Source organism: Oryx dammah, unplaced genomic scaffold, assembly GCF_014754425.2.
Source record: "Oryx dammah isolate SB20612 unplaced genomic scaffold, SCBI_Odam_1.1 HiC_scaffold_7, whole genome shotgun sequence".
NCBI classification, from domain to species: Eukaryota; Metazoa; Chordata; class Mammalia; order Artiodactyla; family Bovidae; genus Oryx; species Oryx dammah.
In genome coordinates, this window is record NW_024070191.1 from 18,483,623 (window position 1) to 18,504,535 (window position 20,913).

Genomic DNA, 20,913 nt, shown 5'->3' on the forward strand with positions numbered 1-20,913 from the left:
TCACCTTAGGACTTGATTTTATTGGTAAACTGTTGTTCTGGTTTTTTCTTACAGTTTGACAACTTAAATGCTACCCATGAAACCTCTAAGTTGAAAATCGAAGCAAGCCACTCCGAGAAAATAGAATTGCTAAAGAAGGCCTATGAAGACTCCCTTTCAGGCAAGAATGCTTTTTCTCTATTAAAATAGAATAAGAGCTCATGGAACAGCGTGGTGTGTTTCCACACAGAAATGATTCATAACTTCCCTTCCAGAGAATGCCCTGTGGTGTTCAGTTTTAGAGAGTTTCTTGGTTTCTTTTTGCATTGTTTATTGGGAGGGGTACATGCTCTTTCCCCTAAGGAGGCAGATAAGAGGTTTGTGTTTTGTTTGTTTTTTTTTTTTTAATAAATGCCAGTCTTTTAGGAAAGAGAGTGAACTTTTAAGGAACCTTACGGCCTTTTTGGTAGTAGCTGTGCTTGACCACTTCAGATCCTAGGAAGGATCTGTGAGTTTGCATCCTCCCCGCAGTGAAGAGTCCACACCAAACACTTCTGTACACCAGACTGTTGGGAAAGGTAGATGGCACTTGCTGGATAAAAAAATCATTTATTTCATCATGATTAGAAGAGGCTAAGTAAAAGAATACACACCGAGGAAACCAGAATTGAAAGAGACAAGTGTACCCCAATATTCATCGCAGCAGTTTATTATAGCTAGGACATGGAGGCAACCTAGATGTCCATTGGCAGACAAATGGATAAGAAAGCTGTGGTACATATACACAATGGAGTATTAGCCATTAAAAATACATTTGAATCAGTTCTAATGAGGTGGATGAAACTGGAGCCTAGTATACAGAGTGAAGTAAGCCAGAAAGAAAAACACCAATACAGTATACTAACGCATATATATGGAATTTAGAAAGATGGTAACGATGACCCTACATGCGAGACAGCAAAAGAGACACAGATGTATAGAACAGTCTTTTGGACTCTGTGGGAGAAGGCAAGGGTGGGATGATCTGAGAGAATAGCATTGAAACATGTACTTATCATATGTGAAACAGATCGCCAATCCAAGTTCAATGCATGGTACAGGGTGCTTGGGGCTGGTGCACTGGGATGACCCAGAGGGATAGGATGGGGAGGGCGGTGGGAGGGGGGTTCAGGATGGGGAACACATGTACACCCATGGTTGATTCATGGCAATGTATGGCAAAACCATTACAATATTGTAATTAGCCTCCAATTAAAATAAATAATCAAAACTAAAAAAAGGAAAAGAATAAGAAGCCTTTTTTTTTTTTTTACAGAACATAAGTGCCCATGTAGCTAAAGCTCTTGCACTGAACCTGTTGCATCTACAGAGAAACATCTGGCCATGTGGTGGGAACTGGCCCTGCGAGCTTTGTCAGGGCCTTCTCACCAGAAAAACAGATGTGTTGTGTGAGGTCAGCGATGAGAACATGTGGAGTGACTGGCCCAGGGTAGATGTTAGTGAACACTGGGTTTCTTCCTTTCTGCTGGAGATGGGTTTACTCTGAGGCTTCTGTTTGCTTCAGGAAGAGCAACTAGAACAGAGCACAGAGACTCAGCCCAGGAATCTGAAGGCATGCTCTACGTTCCCTGAGGTCTTTTGGCCTCTCTGAGCCTCTATGTTCTCATCCATGAAATGGGAATTAGCTCCCCTACTCAGCTCATGGGCTAATTTGAGACCAAGTAGCTTGATTTATACAAAAGTACTATACAAATGTAAAGTAACATAGGTAGAGGGCCTTATTGTCAACTCTTATATCCATGTGCTTTAATGAATGTAGAAGAATGCAGTGATCTCATAGTGGGGTATTGACTCAAAAATCACTTCTTTCCAGAAATCAAGAAAAGCCATGAAATGGAAAAGAAATCCCTCGAGGATCTCCTTTATGAGAAGCAGGAATCCCTAGAGGTAGGTAATCTCAGTCTCTAACACACACACACCCGGTCATCAATCTTGAGGCTTGTGTGGTTTTGGTGTGTTTCTCTGCACATCTGCCACGTTTCTGGTGCCAGCTCGTTTACTCACGTTCCACATTTCATTGTTTGTGTTTCAGAAACAAATCAGTGATCTGAAGAGTGAAAATGATGCTTTAAATGAAAAGTTGAAATCAGAAGAGCAGAAAAGAATATCAAGAGAGAAAGCAAATTTAGTAAGTCGTGGATGCTCTCCCATCTCTATTGAATTTTCCTTCTGTTCAACTGTCTCTTAGAGTCAATTAAGTATTCAGCAGCTAGAGAAACAGTATGGGTTTGGAGTCCTTTTCATAGCCTGCAGTATGCTTTTTCAACTGTATACAGTGGCTTCTTTGGTTACTAGTGGTTCTTTTTTTTTTTAAATTCTAAAAACTGACGTAACGAAATCCAATATATTGCTAGTGATCTGTGCTAATACTTTCAGGAAGATAGGAAAAGCCTCAATTAGGGTCAGAGTGTTTTATGTGAAGACTTCACTTTTTAAAAAAATTAACTTGCTATATATATTGGGATATAATTTATATACCACAATTATCATTCTTTAAAAAAAAAAAAAAAAAGATCAGTTCACAAGTTGTGCCTTTGTCACCAGGATCTAATTCCATTTTCATCACCCCCCCCCAAAGAAACCCTATTAACTCATCCTTCCCCACCCCCCACTAAAAAACAAAAACAAACGCAAACTCCCCAGCCCTCCAGGCTCACCAGTCTCCTTTCCGTCTCTATGGATGTGCCTGCTCTGGACATTTCACTGAAATGGAATCATGCTGCACGTGGCTTTCTGTGTCTGGCCTCTTTCCCTCAGCTTTTGTTTTCGTATTCGTGCATAGTGTAACAGGTACAGACATTTCATTCCTTTTCTGGCTGAACAATATTTCACTGTATGGCTAATCCTCACTTTTTAAAAACATGAATTTCTCTGGTAAACTTAACTTTCTCTTCCAACTTGTATCCTTACTTCTCTGCATCCTCCCAATTTTTTGGGGGTCCCTCAGTGAGCTCTGTGAAGTGGTCCCCACAGGCACCTTCCCTGATTCCCCCTAAGGATTGCCCCAGAGCATTAACTACTGTCCAGAGGAAAGTTCTGATGATTGACACACCATCACCACTGCTTGCTTGTCTGAGGAATTCCCTCATTTAACATCTGATCCAAGGACTGTGCGCTGTTAACTTGTATCATAGGTTAACTTGTATTCAAGGTTCACTTGAATTTCCATAATTAAGGCCAAGGAGTCAGGGAATCCACCCTGGTGGTGTATTCTCACAGGCTGTTCTTCCCTTACGTAGGATTTATCTTGGATAGAATTTTCACAGTGCATGCATCCTATGCGATGTAGGTGCTGGGATGTCACTCACTGATGGGGCATTATTTTGCCCTGGGACAGCCAGGTCAACGCATGCCTATCATGGCAAACATCCGAAAGACTCAGGACGTGATTGCCATTTCTGTTGTTTGCCAGAGAGCCCTATAAACACACTGCCCACGTATTTCCCACTGACTTAGGTTAGAGTGAACGATCATTCACTGTTCTCCCTCCAAACCTACTCTGCAGCCAGAATTCTGTTTTGTACTGTAAGCTACAGCTTTCCTCTTACTTCCATAAAATATTTGATGCTACCAATATTTTTTTAACATATTAAGTTACTCATGAGTGAGAATGTTTTCAAATGTGGAATGCGTTATATCGTTTTTAAGACCAAAGACTTTGAGATGGAAGCCATCTTATCTTAACCCTTCTTTTCAGCTCTTTCTTTGAACCTGTAAAAGAAGGTCAGTGTCTCTTGCCACTTGTTTAATTTCTAAATCTAATCAAAGACATCTTTGTATGAAGAACATGAGCCATGCAGTCATGTTCAATTGATCAGTCAGAGCCATATCCTGCTGTGTCTTTTCCAGAAAAACCCTCAGATCATGTATCTGGAGCAAGAGTTAGAAAGCCTGAAAGCCGTGCTGGAGATCAAGAATGAGAAGCTGCGCCAACAGGACGTCAAGTTAATGAAGATGGAGAAACTGGTAAGTTTAATGCGGAGCCTTACGGAGCGTGGTAACACCTGAGGCCTCTGAGCTAGATCCTTGGGGTTGTCTTCGTGTCTAGAGATGTTTGGAAACATAGGAAAGGTAAAAGAGGTTACATTTTCTTTTCTTTGTTAGCTTAGGCTTATTCATTGCTGCCTTCTGCAACAGTTTTTTGTTTGTTTCCCCCCCCCATCCCAAGGAACATGCAAAAGGAGCAGTCAGTGTTTAGAAAAATAACAAAGGTCATTCATATCCGTGGCCTGGGGATAGCCACCTGCGTAAAAACAATGTTTAAATAATGTAAAAGTGGTTATTTAATATACCACCAGCTCAAGGGCACTCCACTCCAGTACTCTTGCCTGGAAAATCCCATGGGCGGAGGAGCCTGGAAGGCTGCAGTCCATGGGGTCGCTAAGAGTCGGACACGACTGAGCGACTTCACTTTCATGCACTGGAGAAGGAAATGGCAACCTGCTCCAGTGTTCTTGCCTGGAGAATCCCAGGGACGGGGAGCCTGGTGGGCTGCTGTCTATGGGGTTGCACAGAGTCAGACATGACTTAAGTGACTTAGCAACAGCAGCAACAGCTCAAGGGCTTCCTTATGCTCAAATCAGTTGTGTCCTTAATCCCCTCAGAGCAATTCAATCTTGCTAAATATCTCAATTCTTCATCTTGCTTCATGGGAATTAGACTGTGATAAAAGAATTGCACGTTTATACAATTAACCTGGTTGGACAAGTAGGCAGTGCTATGAAAAACAGGAATAAAGTTTAGTTTGTGCCCTCCAGGACAGACAACTGATGTCAGCGTGTGGGGAGTCCATCCAGGGCTTTGTGGGAGGTTGTCCCTTCTCCCCCTAACTGTAGGTGACTCAGTGTTGAGTAGGTGCCTCAGTCAAACCCAAATCAGCCCTGGACAACAGGGAGCATGGAAGGCACTCGTTACTCATTGTTTGGTTTGTTTGTTTTTGCTGTTTGGTTTTCTTCTAGAGACTATTACCTTTCAAGGGAGGTAAGAGCTAACCCCCATGTGGATACATGGATGCTCTGAATTACCAGGAAAGTTTGCTTTTGTAAAGGAATGAAAGAGCTCATGGTCTCTAATGGCCCCAACCTGGTATATACCAGCTTCTGCCAGAGGGACAGACCTCCCTGTTCTATCAGGTCCCATGCCTGCCCATGTGGCCGCCAGCACTGACTCAGATAATCCTGTTAATAGCTGGTTGTCCCATATGCTGCCACTCACACATCAAAACTTTTCAAGCCCTCATGTGCAGTAAGATCAGACTCCGCTGTAAAATTACTCATCCATCTTAATTTTCGTTGATCCACAAGTATTTCTGTCCCTTGCCATGGTCAGCTTGGCATGGTATATATGCAGAAGGAGGAGTTGATATGATGACAGATAAGCCCACTGTTACCTTGCTTATTTGTAACCTCCATGCCTTTGTCAAAAATAAGACACTTAGAAAGCAAAGAGGCTTTCTCCATTAAAACAAAACAAAAAAAACTATCCCTGCTGATCATTAGCTCTGAGAACTGGTTCCCAGGGCTAGTTTCCTCTCCAGTAAAATGAGGAATTGAAGAGATACTATTTTAAGGCCAATCACTACCCAGTGTTTAATCCCAGATTTTCCCACCTTGTGTTTTTTATCTTGTATTCCTTTATACTTCCTGGAAATTCCAAGGCTCCCTCTATTTTACATGTTAGTCACATTTGGGGGATATTTCACCTGGTTGGCTTGTCCTAAGTTTTTTCTGGATAATAAGATGGTGGTGGTGGGAATGTAAATTGGTACAGTCACTATGGAGAACAGTATGGAGGTTCCTTAAAAAACTGAAACTGCAGTTTCAGTTTTTTATGACCTAGCAATCCCACTCCTGGGCATATACCCTGAGAAAAACCACAATGCAAAAAGACATGTACCCCAGGGCTCACTGCAGCACTATTTACAACAGCAACCTAAATATCCATCAACAGATCAATGGATAAAGGAGATGTGGTACGTATATACAATGGAATAGTACCTCTGCCATACAAAGGAATGAAATTGGGTCATTTGGAGAGATGTGAATGGACCTAGAGTCTGTCACACAGAGTGAAGTAGGTCAGAAAGAGAAAAACAAAGATCGTGTATTAATGCATAGATGTAGAATCTAAAAAAATGGTAACGAACTTACCTGCAGGGCAGGAATAGAGACACAGATGTAGAGAATCGACCTGTGGACACAGGAGGGGAGGGGTGGGTGAACTGAGAGAGTACACTGACATACACACACTACTAAGTGTGAACCAGATCGCTCATGGGAAAGCTGCATAGCATAGGGAGCTCAGCTTGGTGCCCAGCGATGACCCAGAGAGCTGGGAATCTGAGGAAGGCTCAAGAGGAAGGGGATATACGTACACAGACAGCTGCTTCACATTGTTGTACAGCAGAAGTGAACAACACTGTAAAGCAGTTATACTCCAATTAAAACAAAAAACACCAGCACTGCAGAGTTGAAATGAGAGTAGCTTAGTCACAGGCAGCAGTGACAAGGACTTAGCACGAAGTTGGACAGAGCTGTGATGTCTCCTCCAAGAGGGTAATGAAATCTTACCTTCAGAAAGTGAGCAGGAGTATTCAGCTCTTCATCATTAGCTGATTCAGTGTCTTCTGGGCTTTTCTCCTTTAATCTCACAGATCTGTTTGCTTGCCTGTTGTCCTTCCCAGGCTAAACTTTCAAGGAAAACAAACATGTCTTTAGTTCAGCTAAGGAGGGGTGCCTTTTGTCATGCACTTCTTTGTTTTGAGGCTCCACAGAGCTCTGTGGATCGCACCCTGTGGCCACTCAGAGGGACATGCTGATGAGTCACCAGGAAACCATGATTAAGGGTGTGTTAAACACTGCCACAAACTGAGTTTTCATCGAATGTGGCTTTTTTTTTTTTTTCCCCCCAAATTGACCATAAGAAGCTGTAGGGTCTCTGATAAATGTTGGCTGCCTGGCTGCTGTTTTCTTTATCACCGTGAAACTGAAAGAGGCACAGCCTCCAAGGGCAGGGCACCAGTTCTTGGGAATTCTAAAACAGCGTGACCTTGAACAAATCAGTAACCCCGGGTGTGTGTTTTCACATCCCCTGGCATACATTTGAAAAGTAATATCCGTGTGCTCTGTTTTGCTGCAGTAGATTCTTTTTTGCAGTGCATCAGTGTAGAGATGTTCAACATATGATTCAACTTTGCTGAATTAAGAGTAGCCGTTGACCTATATACGTTACCATGTGTAAAACAGCTAATGGGAAGCTGCTTTATATAGCACAGGGAGCTCAGCTCAGTGCTCTGTGATGACCTAGAGGAGTGGGATGGGAGATCCAGGGGGAGGGGATATCTGTATACATACAGCTGATTGACTTCGTTGTACAGCAGACACTAATACAACATTGTAAAGCAATTATACTCCAATAATAAATTTTTTAAATAAAATAAAAATACTGTTAACCTTGAAAAGAATTTAAAAAAAAAAAAACTTTCCTAAATTAAATGTCTGTAGTCTACACTGGTATCAGGAAGGTACCTCATGGAATAAGGGGCCTTATGTAATTTTTAATGTGTGAATGTTGATACTCTCGTTTATGCCAAGGTGGACAATAACACAGCGCTGGTGGACAAACTGAAGCGATTCCAGCAGGAGAATGAAGAACTAAAAGCTCGGATGGACAAGCACATGGCAATTTCGAGGTAACAAGGCCACTGTCCTGCTTGCCCCAAGCTCCTTCCTGCCTCAGACATGAACACTGAGTGTTCCTTTCTTAGCACGGTCCACTCCTGTCCCTCCTGGACTGAAGCGAGTGGTTAAAGAGGTTCTGATTTTTGCCTGGGAAGTGACTGCAGCCCATGGCGCCTTCACCTACCCAAGGGGCCTGGACCAAAGGCTGAGTCCTCAGCGGGCACGCCTTCCCTTCCCAGGGAAACCTGGCTGATGGAAGTGGAGAATGCCCTCAGAGAAGGATCATCACAATAGCAAACAAACCCCAAGCAGGAAACAGCCCCCGCCCTGGCCCCCACCACCTATGAGGGTCCTGAGACACACAGCCTGCCTGTGGGTGCGTTATTAGGTCTACTATGAAACTGCCTCAACGTATAGCTTTTCCTTTGGCTCCAGCTCACACTTCCCTGTTCCTCTGCCAGCCCAGCCTGTGTACAGCAATTGCTTTCATTCCAGAGATCATCTGGGGGCTCTCAAATTTAAACCAGTAAGAATTTTGTTTCAGCTTCTTAAAAAAAAATAAGACTCACATGATTTCTGGCTCCTTTCTGTCTGCCAGGCAACTTTCCACGGAGCAGGCGGTCCTGCAGGAGTCGCTGGAGAAGGAATCCAAGGTCAACAAGCGCCTCTCCATGGAGAACGAGGAGCTGCTCTGGAAGCTCCACAATGGGAACCTGTGCAGCCCCAAGAGGTCCCCCACGTCCCCCGCCGCCCCCTTCCAGTCGCCTCGGAACTCCGGCTCCTTCCCCAGCCCCAGTGTCTCTCACCCAGAAGACCTTCCTGGGAGCCTGAGAGAGACTGACAGCATCTCTGCAGGACTGACCCCGCCCGCAACTGCGCACCACCCGCCCTAGAAGTGGGAAGCCATGGCCTGAACCGGCTCCTCCCACGTGAGGCTGGACTCCGGAGGAAGGCGTCCGACCCGGTCCAAAGATGCTATGGGAACGGATCTACACGGACACTGTCGCACAAAGCACTTACAGAGCGGGAAAAACCTTGGTCATTGCCTTTTTCACCTATGGGTAAAGGGGAAAACTCTCAGGGGCCTGTTAAGATAAAGATTTATATAACCTTTGTAACCTTATATAACCTTTGTAATTTATATAACCTTCACCAGACACCTCGTGATTTTTCTTTTGGTCTGACTGGGGCTGTGTGGATGGAGCGGATGGACCCGAGTGTCGTGTGTTGGACACTGCCTCCCGTGGTGTGTGTTGAGCTGAGCACCTCTGGAGACGTGTTCGTCAAGCAGTCGTCAGTGTAGACATCTCTGCAGAAGCCATAGAAGGAAGAGCAATAGTGGCTGGCGTTAGGATTCTTTGCTACCGGCCAGCTCGGCCCTCTGCCCTGGTGGGGAAGAGGGGGCCACAGCAACAGCTCTGACTTGCCCGGGTCTGCACCTTCTCTGCATCCCTTTGAGTAACTTGTTGGCAGCTTTTCAGTGTTCAGCTGTGTCAGTCGAAACTAGCTAATTTTTTTTTTAACTTACCCATGTGAACGTGAAATACTACAATCCATTTTCTCAGGCTATGAGCAAATGCAGAACCCTAAGGAGTCGGACACGATTGAGCAACTGAACTGAACTGAATTTTGCTTGAAAAGAAAGAAAAGATCTGGATAGAGAAAGAGCAGTACCCATGGATTGCTCTCTGCCTTATTTTTAGCTTGATCTGAGCTATTCCCAGTGATTTCAACTGGCTTCTTCTCTTCCATCCCCATCCCCGCCCTCCCCCATCCAGAGCCACAAAAGCAAACCTTCCACCTCCTTCCTACTTTTCTCTGGGAAAAGGATGCTTTGCCAAAGCCAGCTCATCTTCAAGGTGCTGACCACTTTTCCAAATAAACCAGGGCCTGGCTCCAGAAGTACAAATTTGGGGACATCCTAGAGAGATTAAAAAACAAAACAGGGTTAATAGCTGACAGAACTGGGAAAGATAGGATTCGGTACTTATGGGTGACTAGAAGCACCTTGCTAATAGAGCAGGCTGGGGAGATAATGCTAAATTTTCACTTACCTTTGAGGAATCTCCTGTCCTGGGGAAGACAGCAGAATGGCCAGCCGGTGAGAGGAAAATGTGGCTTGTCCAGCTCTTCTCCAAGTTGCATTTCAGTCTCTCTTTAAAACATCACTTATTACCTCCCCCGTTCTAATATGTTGGGGGAAGTAGAAGGAAAAACTGTGGCTTTTTTCTCTCTCCCTGCATGTGTCAAGCTTGTGCTGTCAGTATTTACCAATCAGCATAGCTGACATCCAATGCCTTTACAAATAACCCTATAGTAAGAACAGGTTCAGGCCACTAGAGGTGGATCTTTGTGTTGTCACTTACACATACACTACAAAGCAGTGCTCAGATTTCTCCAAGCCAGGCTTCAACAGTACATGAACCATGAACTTCCAGATGCCCAAGCTGGATTTAGAAAAAGCAGAGGAACCAGAGATCAAATTGCCAACAACTGTTAGATCATTGAAAAAGCAAGAGAGTTCCAGAAAAACATCTACTGCTTCATTGACTACACTAAAGCCTTCAACTGTGTGGATCACAATAAACTATGGAAAATTCTTAAAGAGATGGGAGTACCTGACTACCTTACCTGCCTCCTAAGAAATCTATATGCAGGTCAAGAAGCAACAATTAGAAGTGGATCTAGAACAACAGACTGGTTCCAAATTGAGAAAAGAGTATGTCAAGGCTGTATATTGTCACCCTGCATATTTAACTTCTATGCAGAGTATATCATGTGAAATGCCAGGCTGGATGAAGCACAAGCTGGAATCAAGATTGCCAGGAGAAATATCAATAACCTCAGATATGCAGATGACACCACCCTTATGGCAGAAAGCAAAGAACTAAGCCTCTTGATGAACATGAAAGAGGAGAGTGAAAAAGTTGGCTTAAAACTCAACATTCAAAAAAATCATGGCATCTGGCCCCATTACTTCATGGCAAATAGATGGGGAAACAATGGAAACAGTGACTTTATTTTGGGGAGCTCCAAAATCACTTCAGATGGTGACTGCAACCATGAAATTAAAAAATGCTTGCTCCTTGGAAGGAAAGCTATGACCAACCTAGACAGCATATTGAAAATCAGAGCCATTACTTTGCCTACAAAGGTCAGTCTAATCAAAGCTATGGTTTTTCCAGTAGTAGATGTATGGATGTGAGAGTTGTACCATGAAGAAAGCTGAGTGCCAAAGAATTGATGCGTTTGAACTGTGGTGTTGGAGAAGACTCTTGAAAGCCCCTTGGAGTGCAAGGAGATCCAACCAGTCCATCCTAAAGGAAAGCAGTCCTGAATATTCATTGGAAGGACTGGTGCTGAAGCTGAAGCTCCAATACTTTGGCCACCTGAGCCAAAGAACTGACTCATTTGAAAAGACCCTGATGCTGGGAAAGATTGAAGGCAGGAGGAGAAGGGGATGACAGAGGATGAGATGGTTAGATGGCATTACTGACTCAATGGACATGAGTCTGAGCAAGAGACAGACAGGGAAGCCTAGCGTGCTGCAGTCTATGGGGTCGCAAAGAGTCAGACACAACTGAGCAACTGAACTGACCAAGTGGACTGATATTCATGATGCATTGTTTTGTTTTACTAGTGATTGTGTCTAAAGTCTTTTACTTCTGATACTTAACTATGTATGTAACCTTTCATGTTCATTTCTGATAAATGGGAACGTAGGTTCACTGCCACCTCCTGGAATCTCTTTCTGCTCACTTTCCAGCTGTCCTCAACATCATTAGCCAAAGTGGGGTTTGCCATCCATTCCCTGCACATGGTAAATTTTGTGCTGTTCCCTGTGTCCTCCAGGCCATTTAGGTTCTGGAGTAATCATTCTGACACAGTGAACACAAAACATCTTCAGAGAATGGGAGATGATGAGAGAGGAAACAGAACTTTAACATTATCTTGAAAACAATGTTACCACTTAGGATGCAAAATGTGGGCACATCATAAAAATATGAGTGTGGAAACAACCATAGTTGTGCTCAGTTTGGAGTGATGGAAAATATTTTACTTAAATAAATAATGCTGGAATATTCAATATAAGGGTTGCAATCCTCTGACATAGTTCACTCTCCAAAGTGTTATCTAGTTTGAACCATAGGAATTGTCTCCTCTTAACCTATTTCCTAGGAATTTCCACTGCAACCACAAAATTAGACATGAGCTGAAATTTAGCTCCCAGAGCTAGACCTCAAGATTTTCTAAATTCAAAGCTATGGGTATTTGAGACATAATAAACTTTTACTGGTTTTAATAATAATTTCTGCTGTATAAGAAAACTGGAACAGCTACAGTCTACATATTTTGAAGATGGTAAAAATAAGCCTAAACAAAGTGGAATCGTCCTTAACCTGTGCATCTATTTTATATTGAAAGTTAAGGATTCGAAAACACATGCTGGGCTTCCTTGATGGTCCAGTAGTTAAGAATCCACCTTGCAATGCAAGGGACACTGTTTGGATACCTGTTTGGGGAAGATCCCACATGCCGCAGAGCAGCTAAGCCTGTGCACCACAACTGCTGAGCCAGGGCGCTTTAGCCTGTGAGCTTCAACTACTGAAGCCCATGGGCCCAGAGCCTATGCTCCGCAGTGAGAGAGGGAAACCAACGCAACGAGAAGTCAGTGCAGTGCAATGAACAACAGCCCCCGCTCCCCACAACTAGAGAAGGCCCACGTGCAGCAATGAAGACCCAGGACAACCTATATAAACAATCTTTAAAACAACAAAAAAATGCTGTTGTTCTTACTAAATGTCTAATCTAGAACTAGGAATTCTGATCGCAGCAGTTTAAAAAAAAAGTTTATATAATATTTTTTGATACTTCATATCATACAGTAGTTCATGTATAGTTGAACTATATATATAAAATCACTACAGTTTTAGACTCTCTCATAGTGTGGTTATGATACCAAAGGGAATATTAGGTATTGACTCAAACATTGCTGCCAATGAGTGCTTCTGGATGTACTTCAAACCAACTAAAAACAACGAGCACTTAGCCCTTTTTTTTTTTTTACTTTTTACAAAAACTTGCTCCTTTAATAGAAAATGATTATATAAAGTTGTTTACATATATGCCTTCTGAGTAGAAACACTAGAAATGCATATACATAGGTCAGCAGTCAGAATACATGCTTTCTGCTAGGAGAGTTAACACTTCTAAAATTAGACCAATGACTTCCTTTTAGTTTGGAGGTCTGGGTCTGACTCACAAGGCAGGGCCTGGGGTTTGGCCCTGGCAAAGACAAAGAACCCTGGAGCTGGCTGTGTACACCAGTGGGCTTTCCATCAGTTCATTTATACTTCATCTTCCAAGTCAGGAAGACTCCACAGTGGTGGCTACTGTGGTCTGTCCTTGGAGATTCTGAGCAGTGCAAATGTAATAACCTGCGTCAATGGTCTCAAAGTCTTCAATGCTCAGGACACTCTGGGAGATCCTTGTGGTGTGCCCAAGTCCTCTGTGGATCAGCCGCCAGGAGTCCTGAATCGTCACGGGCCTTTCATCCTGTTGAACAACACCACAGGGACTGGAGCACAAACCACACGCTGCTCTCAACAGCTCCCATTCATCTGACACGGCTGAGTATCCCTTTCAAAGTGCAAAACACATGCTCCTACAGGACTATTTGGTATGCACAGCTCATGGGAGCTCTGACACTGTCTAGTCAGTTTAGGCTGCATTTTTTTTTCCAAGCAGGGTCTTGAATTTCATTATGCTGTTTGGCTCTCTCTTCCTGCCCTTTCTCTTCAAGTTTCTACTTAATATAAATTTTACTCTTTTGGAACTTCAAGAATGTGGGGCTGGTATTAGGCATAAAGATACAGATAAATTTTTCCATTGCTCTGCTGTTGACACTGCTCACGTTCACCCCTTGGTGCAGAGGTTCTTATTCACAGAACTTAGAAGCCCGAAGCTCTCACCTTGAAAATGAATATGAGCTCTCAACTGTTCAGATTTGGGGGAGGGAGACGTGATTAGTCAAATGTGCCCTAGGACTGCAGTGGGCGGAAAGCTGTGCCCGGGATGGATAATATTATAGCCGAGGTGACTTCACTCCCTATTTCTAGAAAGTGAGATGGTCACTTCTGAGATGCTTCCTCCAACTTTAGTGATAAGTAGTATCTTCTGAATTAGTTTAACATAATTGTCATATTTAGAGTATTACTGAATTAATACCCTTTCTGCTAATAATTAGCAATGTAAAGAAACCAAAAAACCTCTCATGCAAGCTATTCATGTTTTCTAAATGGGACAACACTTTAGAAACAAGTACCTGGCACTGGGAAAGCACCATTCTCCAGGGAGAGTTATTTTCCACCAATCGCAGCCCTTCGACCAGAAGCGTATTGGCTGCCAAGTACATCTTAGGATGCCAGATCCAGATCTCTTCTGGCATCGAGGGGATTGTTCCATGTTGGTAGCGAGGCTGTCTATTTTAGTGAGCAGAACAGGCCCGCGGCTGCATGTGCTGGAGCTGGGTTTATGGCAAGTCTATTTTAAGATAATCTCAGCCTCACGGCACCTTTTCCAAGGCCTGGGTTTACATGCCGACTTGGTGGGTGTCTGCTCAGAGTTCTTTGCCCCGGGGACCAACTTTTACATGGAAAAGGCTAAAGGACTCCAGAAGGAAGGTAGATTGGCCTCCAACTAACCCAAAGTTAAGACTGCAAATTGAGGTTGAGGTTGAAGAAAGGAGGGCCCTCCCTTTCCTGTTCATGCCCCTGTCCCCTTCCTTCGGGTTCATGAAGAAAAGAGGGTACATTGACTAAATTACCTAATGGAACGCAGTCACTTTTTCTTGTTCTTTAAAAAAAAAAAAAAAGCCATTTATTGGCTTGGCCAAAAAGTTCCTTTGGGTTTTTCTGTAACAGGGGAAAACCTGAATGAACTTTTTGGGCAACCCAATATAAACATAACTGAAACATTTTAGCAGCAAACCAGCAAGTTCTGGCCCTACCAGGGCTCCACGCATTTCTCATACATCTTAAGTGACGGTCCTCATCACTGACTGAGGGTGAACAGGGAACTAAAAACTACAGCAGCTGGCCGAGGCTGGGCCATGCTTACCTTCTGCCCTGGGTAGGTCCACCTGAATTCCACCTCCACATCTGGCTCCCCCAGGACTGTGCAAAGGACACTCAGATCATCCCCACCCTTCACCTTGTTCGAGGATGCCGAGATGGTCGTTGACGGAGGGCCCCTGGGAACTGGAAGTAAGCAGAGGACAGCGATGTGAGATGACATCCATGGGCAAGGGTGGCAGACACAAACCGACAGACGTATTCTCTTCTCTGGGCAGATATGGGACATCCCTGCCTTTCTTCAGCTACCCAACTATAGCATCCGACCTGCTCTGTCCACTACTTGGGGTTTTATGACGCCTCTTCTCTGTCTACCTTGGTGGTCCAAAATGGGGTGGACATCCAGAGTCCCCCAGACATTCCACTTGTAATGAGACAAGCCCAGAAGATCTGCAAGGAGCTTGTGTGAATGAAAAGGTGGAGAGAGAAGAAGGGGTTTGGGAGCAGAACAAGGGGAAGGAAGAGAAGGCGGTCTGGAGGGAGGACCACTGACGGGGAAGACAGACAGACAGGCGTATGGCTTGGCAGCCTCAGGAGGAAGAGGAGCAAGTCAGAATCCACCAACGGGAGAGATGCTTGCAGAAACAGCGTGCGGGATCTCGCCTTCATGGCATTGCAGAGACAACATTCTTCATCAGGCTCAGTCTACTCGAGTAATTTCGAGGGCAGCATGGATCCAGGAACATGCTGGGAGAGGAGGCTAAGGCAGGGAACCAGCCAGACATGGTCCCTGAGCCCCGGGGCCTCCATTCCAGCAAAGGAGGTACACCCTCAACAGGCCACTGTGTGGTGGGTTTAGAACCTGAGCTGTGGGAAGAACAGAAGGAGAGGCCCAGAGTGCCGTGGAAGTTCAAGATGGTCTGAGAAGCATGAAAGGTTTATTTAGGGATGAAGGCCTTGCAGGGAAAAAGGGAGGGACCAGCAGACAGGCCCCGAGGAGAGTAGAGGGGAACTCTGGGAAGGGCAGAGGCCAGCCCTGCAAGACCTTTCAAGCCATATGGAAGATTTTGACTTTGGTTCTAGGAAAAGTTCATTAGTTCAGAGGTTCATTAGTTCAGTGGTTCATTTAGCCCACAGAATGGTTTTAATTTGACCAATAATCAGTTACTGGATGGAAGATGGAGAAAGCATGGGCATGGAAGAGATCAATTGGAAAGGTACTTATGTTAGACCAGGGAAGAAGTGATGATAGTTGAACACTTTTGCAGTAGGATGGACAGCAGAATGCAAGGGCTTTGATGGAATGAGTCAAAATGACTGGGAGGAGCTGGGAGTGTTTTGGGTTCCTGTACCCCAGAACTGCAGCGCCATCACTGGAATGAGGGCAACTGAAGAACCAGGCCTGGGAGGAAGGCCCAGAGCGCAGGAAAGGGTCTGTGAGGCAGCTCAGTGCAGATGTTAGAGAGACAGTTGGGTACACGAAGCTGGCGATCCAGGCCACATCCATTCCCCTGGGAGTGACCAGTACACAAATATGCAGCAGCGTGTGGCTATGGCCGAGACCACCCAGAAGGAGCAGGAAGACAGACAAGGAAAGTGCCTGGGGGGAATTACAACATTTAAAATCTAGCAGAGGCAGCTCATTCTATGAGGCCACCATCACCCTGGTACCAAAACTAGACAAAGATATTACAAAAAAGGAAAAATAGAGGCTGGTATTACCGATGAACATAGATATAAAAATCCTCAACAAAATACTTGCAAGCCAAATCCAACAACACATTAAAAGGATCATATACTATGATCAAGTGGGATTTATCCCAGGGATTCAAGGATTCTTCAATGAATGCAAATTAATGTGATACATCATATTAACAAACTAAATAAAAACCATATGATCATCTCAATAGATGCAGAAAAAGCTTTTGACAAAATTCAATGCCCATTTCTGATTTAAAAAAAAAACTGCCCAGAAAGTGGGCACAGGTAATTATTATATTACCTCAACATAATAAAGGCCATATATGACAAACCCACAACTAACATCATTCTCAGTGGTGAAAAACTGAAAGCATTTCCAATAAGGTCAGGAACAAGACAAGGGTGTTTACTCCCCCCACTATTCTTCAGCATAGATTTGGAAGTCCTAGACACAGCAGAGAAGAAAAAGAAATGAAACAAATCTAAACTGAAAGGAAGAAGTAAAACTATCACTGTTTGCAGATGACAAGATACTAAACAACAAAACCCTAAAGACACTACCAGAAAACTAGTAGAGCCCATCAATGAATTTGGTAAATTTGTAGAATTATAAAAATACACAGAAATCTATTGCTTTCCCATATACTAACGAGAGATCAGAAAGAGAAATTAAGGAAACAATCCCATTGACCATCACATCAAAAAGAATAAAATACCTAGGAATAAACTTACCCTAGGAGGCAAAAGACCTGTATTCAGAAAACTATAAGATGCTGAAAAGTGTGAAAGTGAAAGTGTTAGTAGCTCAGTCATGTCCATCTCTTTGCCATCCTATGGACTGTAGCCCGCCAGGCTCTTCTGAACTTGGGATTCTCCAGGCAAGAATACTAGAGTGGGTTGCCATGCCCTTCTCCAGGGGATCTTCCTGACCCAGGGATTGAACCCAAGTCTCCTGCATTGCAGGCAGATTCTTTACCATTTGAGCCATCAGGGAAGCCCCATAAGATGCTGATGAAAGAAACAAAAAATGACACATACAGAGGAGGGATATACCATGTCATTGTCAAAATGACTGTACTACCCAAAGCAATCTATGGATATAAACGCAATTTCTATCAAATTACCAAAGGCATTTTTCACAGAATTAGAACAAAAAACTTTAAAATTTTTATGGCAACACAAAAGATCCTGAATAGCCAAAGCAATTTTGAGGAGGGAAAATGGAACTGGAGAAATCAGCCTCCCTGACTTCAGACTTTACTACAAAGCCACAGTAATCAAAATAATATGATTCTGACACAAAAACAGAAATATAGATCAATGGAATAGGACAGAAAGTCCAGAGATAAACCCAAGCACCTGTGGTCACCTAATCCATGACAAAGGAGGCAAGACTATACAATGGAGAAGAGATTGTCTCTTCAATAAGTAGTGAGGGAAAACTGGATTGCTACATGTAAAAGAATGAAATTAGAACACCTCCTAACACCATACACAAAAATAAACTCAAAATGCATTAAAGACCTAAATGTAAGTCTGGATACTATAAAACTCTTAGAGGAAAACACAGGCAGAACACTCTCTGACATAAATTACAGCAAGATCTTTTTTGATCCACCTCCTAGAGTAACGAAAATAAAAACAAATATAAATAAATAGGGCCTAATTAAACCTAAAAACTTTCACAAAGGAAGCCACAAACACAATGAAAAAAAACACCAAATGGGACAAAGTATTTGCAAAGTGATTGACAAAGGATTAATCTCCAAAACATACAATCTGCTCAAGCAATGCCTTATTAAAATAACAAAGAACCCAATAAAAAATGGGAAGAATAGCTGAATATGCATGTCTCCAAGAAGACATATAGACGGCCAAAAAGCACATGAAAAGATGTCCAACATCACTGTTTACTAGAGAAACACAAATCAAAAGTACAATGAGGTATCACTTCACACCAAAAGTACAATGAGGTATCACTTCACACCAGTCAGAATGGCCATCATCAAAAAATCTGCAAACAAGAAATGCTGGAGAGGCTGTGGAGAAGGAACCCTCCTATCCTGCTGATGGGAATGTAAACTGTTACAACCATTATGGAGAACAGTAGGGATATTTCTTTAAAAAACTAGAACTACCAAATGATACCGCAATCCTACTTCTGGGCACATATCCAGAGAAAACCATAATTCAAAAAGATAAGATAAACGTACCCAGTTATTCATTGCAGCACTGTTTACAATAGTCAAGATATGAAAGCAACCTAAGTGTCATTGACAGAGGAATGGATAAAGAAAATGTGGAACATAGATATACAATGGAGTATTACTCAGCAGTAAAAAAATAATAATGCCATTTGCAGTGAAATGGATGGGATTACAGATTGTCATACCGAGTAAAGTCAGACAAAGAAAGACAAATATCATATGATATCACTTATATGTGGACTCTAGAAAAATGTTACACGTGAAGTTATTTACAAAACAGAAATAGGAGTCATGGATGTAAAAAAATAATCTATGGTTACTAGGGGAAAAAGGCAAGGGAGGGATAAATCAGGAGATTGGAATTGACATATACACATTACTATATATAAAATAGAAAGCTAATAAGGACCTACTGTATAGCTTCCCTACAGGGAATTCTACTCAATACTCTGTAATGCCCTATATGGGAAAAGAATCTATCTAGAAAAGATTGGATATATATATACCTGTAACTGACCCACTTTGCTGTACATCTGAAACTAGCACAGCATTGTAAATCAACTAGACTCCAATAAAAATTAAAAAAAGAAAAAACTGCAAGAGGCAAAGATAATGAGAACGCTGTGGCTAAAGAAGCAGGGGGAAATGGGACCAGGGAAGTGGGGGGGGGGTGGTTATGTAAGCGAAGTAAGATCTAGAAGGACGAAGACAGAAAGTTGTCTGCTGAACTTAATGGCTTGGGAGGCCCTTCAGCCAAGGCTGCTTTGGCGGAGCTGGGGGAGAAGACTGAGGAGGCGGGTGGGAGCACCCCGATGGGGCCCCGGGAGGGCTTGTTCAGGGAGTCTGACTGATGGAGGAGATTCTCGAGATGGCGGCAGCGGAGGGTGGCGAAAGGAGGCTTGAGAGAGTTATTTGACAGCGGTGTTGGAAGCTGTGGCCTCATGAATAAGCCCAGGGCTGAGACCCAGAGCCATGAAGGAGCCCAAATTCCCATCTCAGAGAGCAGTCAGCTCTGGGGCCACCCACCCTATCGCAGAGATGCCTGGGCAGGAACACGGCTGCAGAGCACTCTGCCTCACACGAGGACCAACTGGGCTCGTGTCAGAGTGCTCCGAGCGAAAATAGGAGAGAGTCCCTCCTCTCCTCCCCTTGCAGGGCTGGCCAGGGAGCCTTCTTTCATGGAGGCCGGGGGAAGCACCCCCCACCCCTCGCCCCTGGAGTCGGCAGCCAGGATGGAGAGCGCGGGAGGACACCACGGGATGTGTGCCTGCTGCTGATCACGCATGCGGAGCCTGGACCAGAGAGCACGCTGGAAGGAGCTGAAGAGAAGGGAGTGTGTGGGGGGGGGGGGGGGGGAGGGGGGGTCACAGGCAAGAAAGTAGAACAGTCTAGAAATGACAGCGCTGCCGAGGAGCCTTTAAGAACAGCCATCTGAGCCTCCTACTCTCCTGCCATCACTGGGGACACCCGTACCCAACACTGACCAACCGGAAGGGGCGCGTCTCGCCCCGGAAGGGCTTACCCTCCGCGTAGAGCAGCTGGTACTTGACAGAGATCTGAGACTTGCCCCCCGCCTCTGCCTTGCAGTAGACCACCCCCTGGTGGCCGGAGTGCGGCTGCAGATACACAAAGCCTCTCTTCAGGTCGTAAACGATGTCGGTTCCGTTGGCCGGGATCTCCTTGGCCGGGAACTCCCTGTGGAGGGTGACCTTAGCCGACAGGACGGTCACTCGGCAAGGAACCACAGCCTGCCTGTCTGGGTTCAGGTAGACGACATCAAAGTGACTGGGAGAAGGTACGAAGAGTTCACCTTTCTCTGCAAAGAGAAAGACACGGGCTCATTTAGTCTGGAGAAGGAGGGTGAGAATACTTAAAGGGATACTTATATATTCAGGGCACAAAGATGCAAGGGGATTGGCAGTGTACTTCAAACATGGAGTCCTTAGGAATTGAAAAGGCTATTCCATTCTAAAGGAGATCAGTCCTGGGTGTTCTTTGGAAGGAATGATGCTAAAGCTGAAACTCCAGTACTTTGGCCACCTCATGCGAAGAGCTGACTCCTTGGAAAAGACTCTGATGCCGGGAGGGATTAGGGGCAGGAGGAGAAGGGGACAACAGAGGATGAGATGGCTGGAAGCATCACCGACTCGATGGATGTGAGTTTGAGTGAACCCCCGGAGTTGGTGATGGACAGGGAGGCCTGGCGTGCTGCGA

General features: G+C 44.2%; 2 protein-coding genes across 6 annotated transcripts in view; one reads left to right on the forward strand and one right to left on the reverse strand.

The window, feature by feature from the left end:
* MTUS1 (microtubule associated scaffold protein 1) overlaps window positions 1-8,875 on the forward strand; it is a 184,439-nt gene extending 175,564 nt beyond the window's left edge. For all 5 annotated transcript variants that reach the window (XM_040243143.1, XM_040243144.1, XM_040243145.1 and 2 more), the window contains 6 exons: window positions 55-160; window positions 1,853-1,926; window positions 2,072-2,167; window positions 3,889-4,005; window positions 7,632-7,729; window positions 8,317-8,875. In XM_040243143.1, coding sequence (XP_040099077.1) covers window positions 55-160; window positions 1,853-1,926; window positions 2,072-2,167; window positions 3,889-4,005; window positions 7,632-7,729; window positions 8,317-8,611 — 786 coding nt within the window. In that variant the 3' untranslated portion in view covers window positions 8,612-8,875. The remainder of the gene's footprint in view (window positions 1-54; window positions 161-1,852; window positions 1,927-2,071; window positions 2,168-3,888; window positions 4,006-7,631; window positions 7,730-8,316) is intronic.
* A 3,833-nt stretch (window positions 8,876-12,708) lies between these two features.
* The window catches only part of PDGFRL (platelet derived growth factor receptor like), a 79,995-nt gene continuing 71,790 nt past the window's right edge, over window positions 12,709-20,913 (reverse strand). The window contains exons 4-6 of the mRNA XM_040243152.1: window positions 20,222-20,515; window positions 14,838-14,977; window positions 12,709-13,274 (exon numbers count right to left, since the gene is read on the reverse strand). Of these exons, the coding sequence (XP_040099086.1) occupies window positions 13,086-13,274; window positions 14,838-14,977; window positions 20,222-20,515 (623 nt within the window). The 3' untranslated portion in view covers window positions 12,709-13,085. The remainder of the gene's footprint in view (window positions 13,275-14,837; window positions 14,978-20,221; window positions 20,516-20,913) is intronic.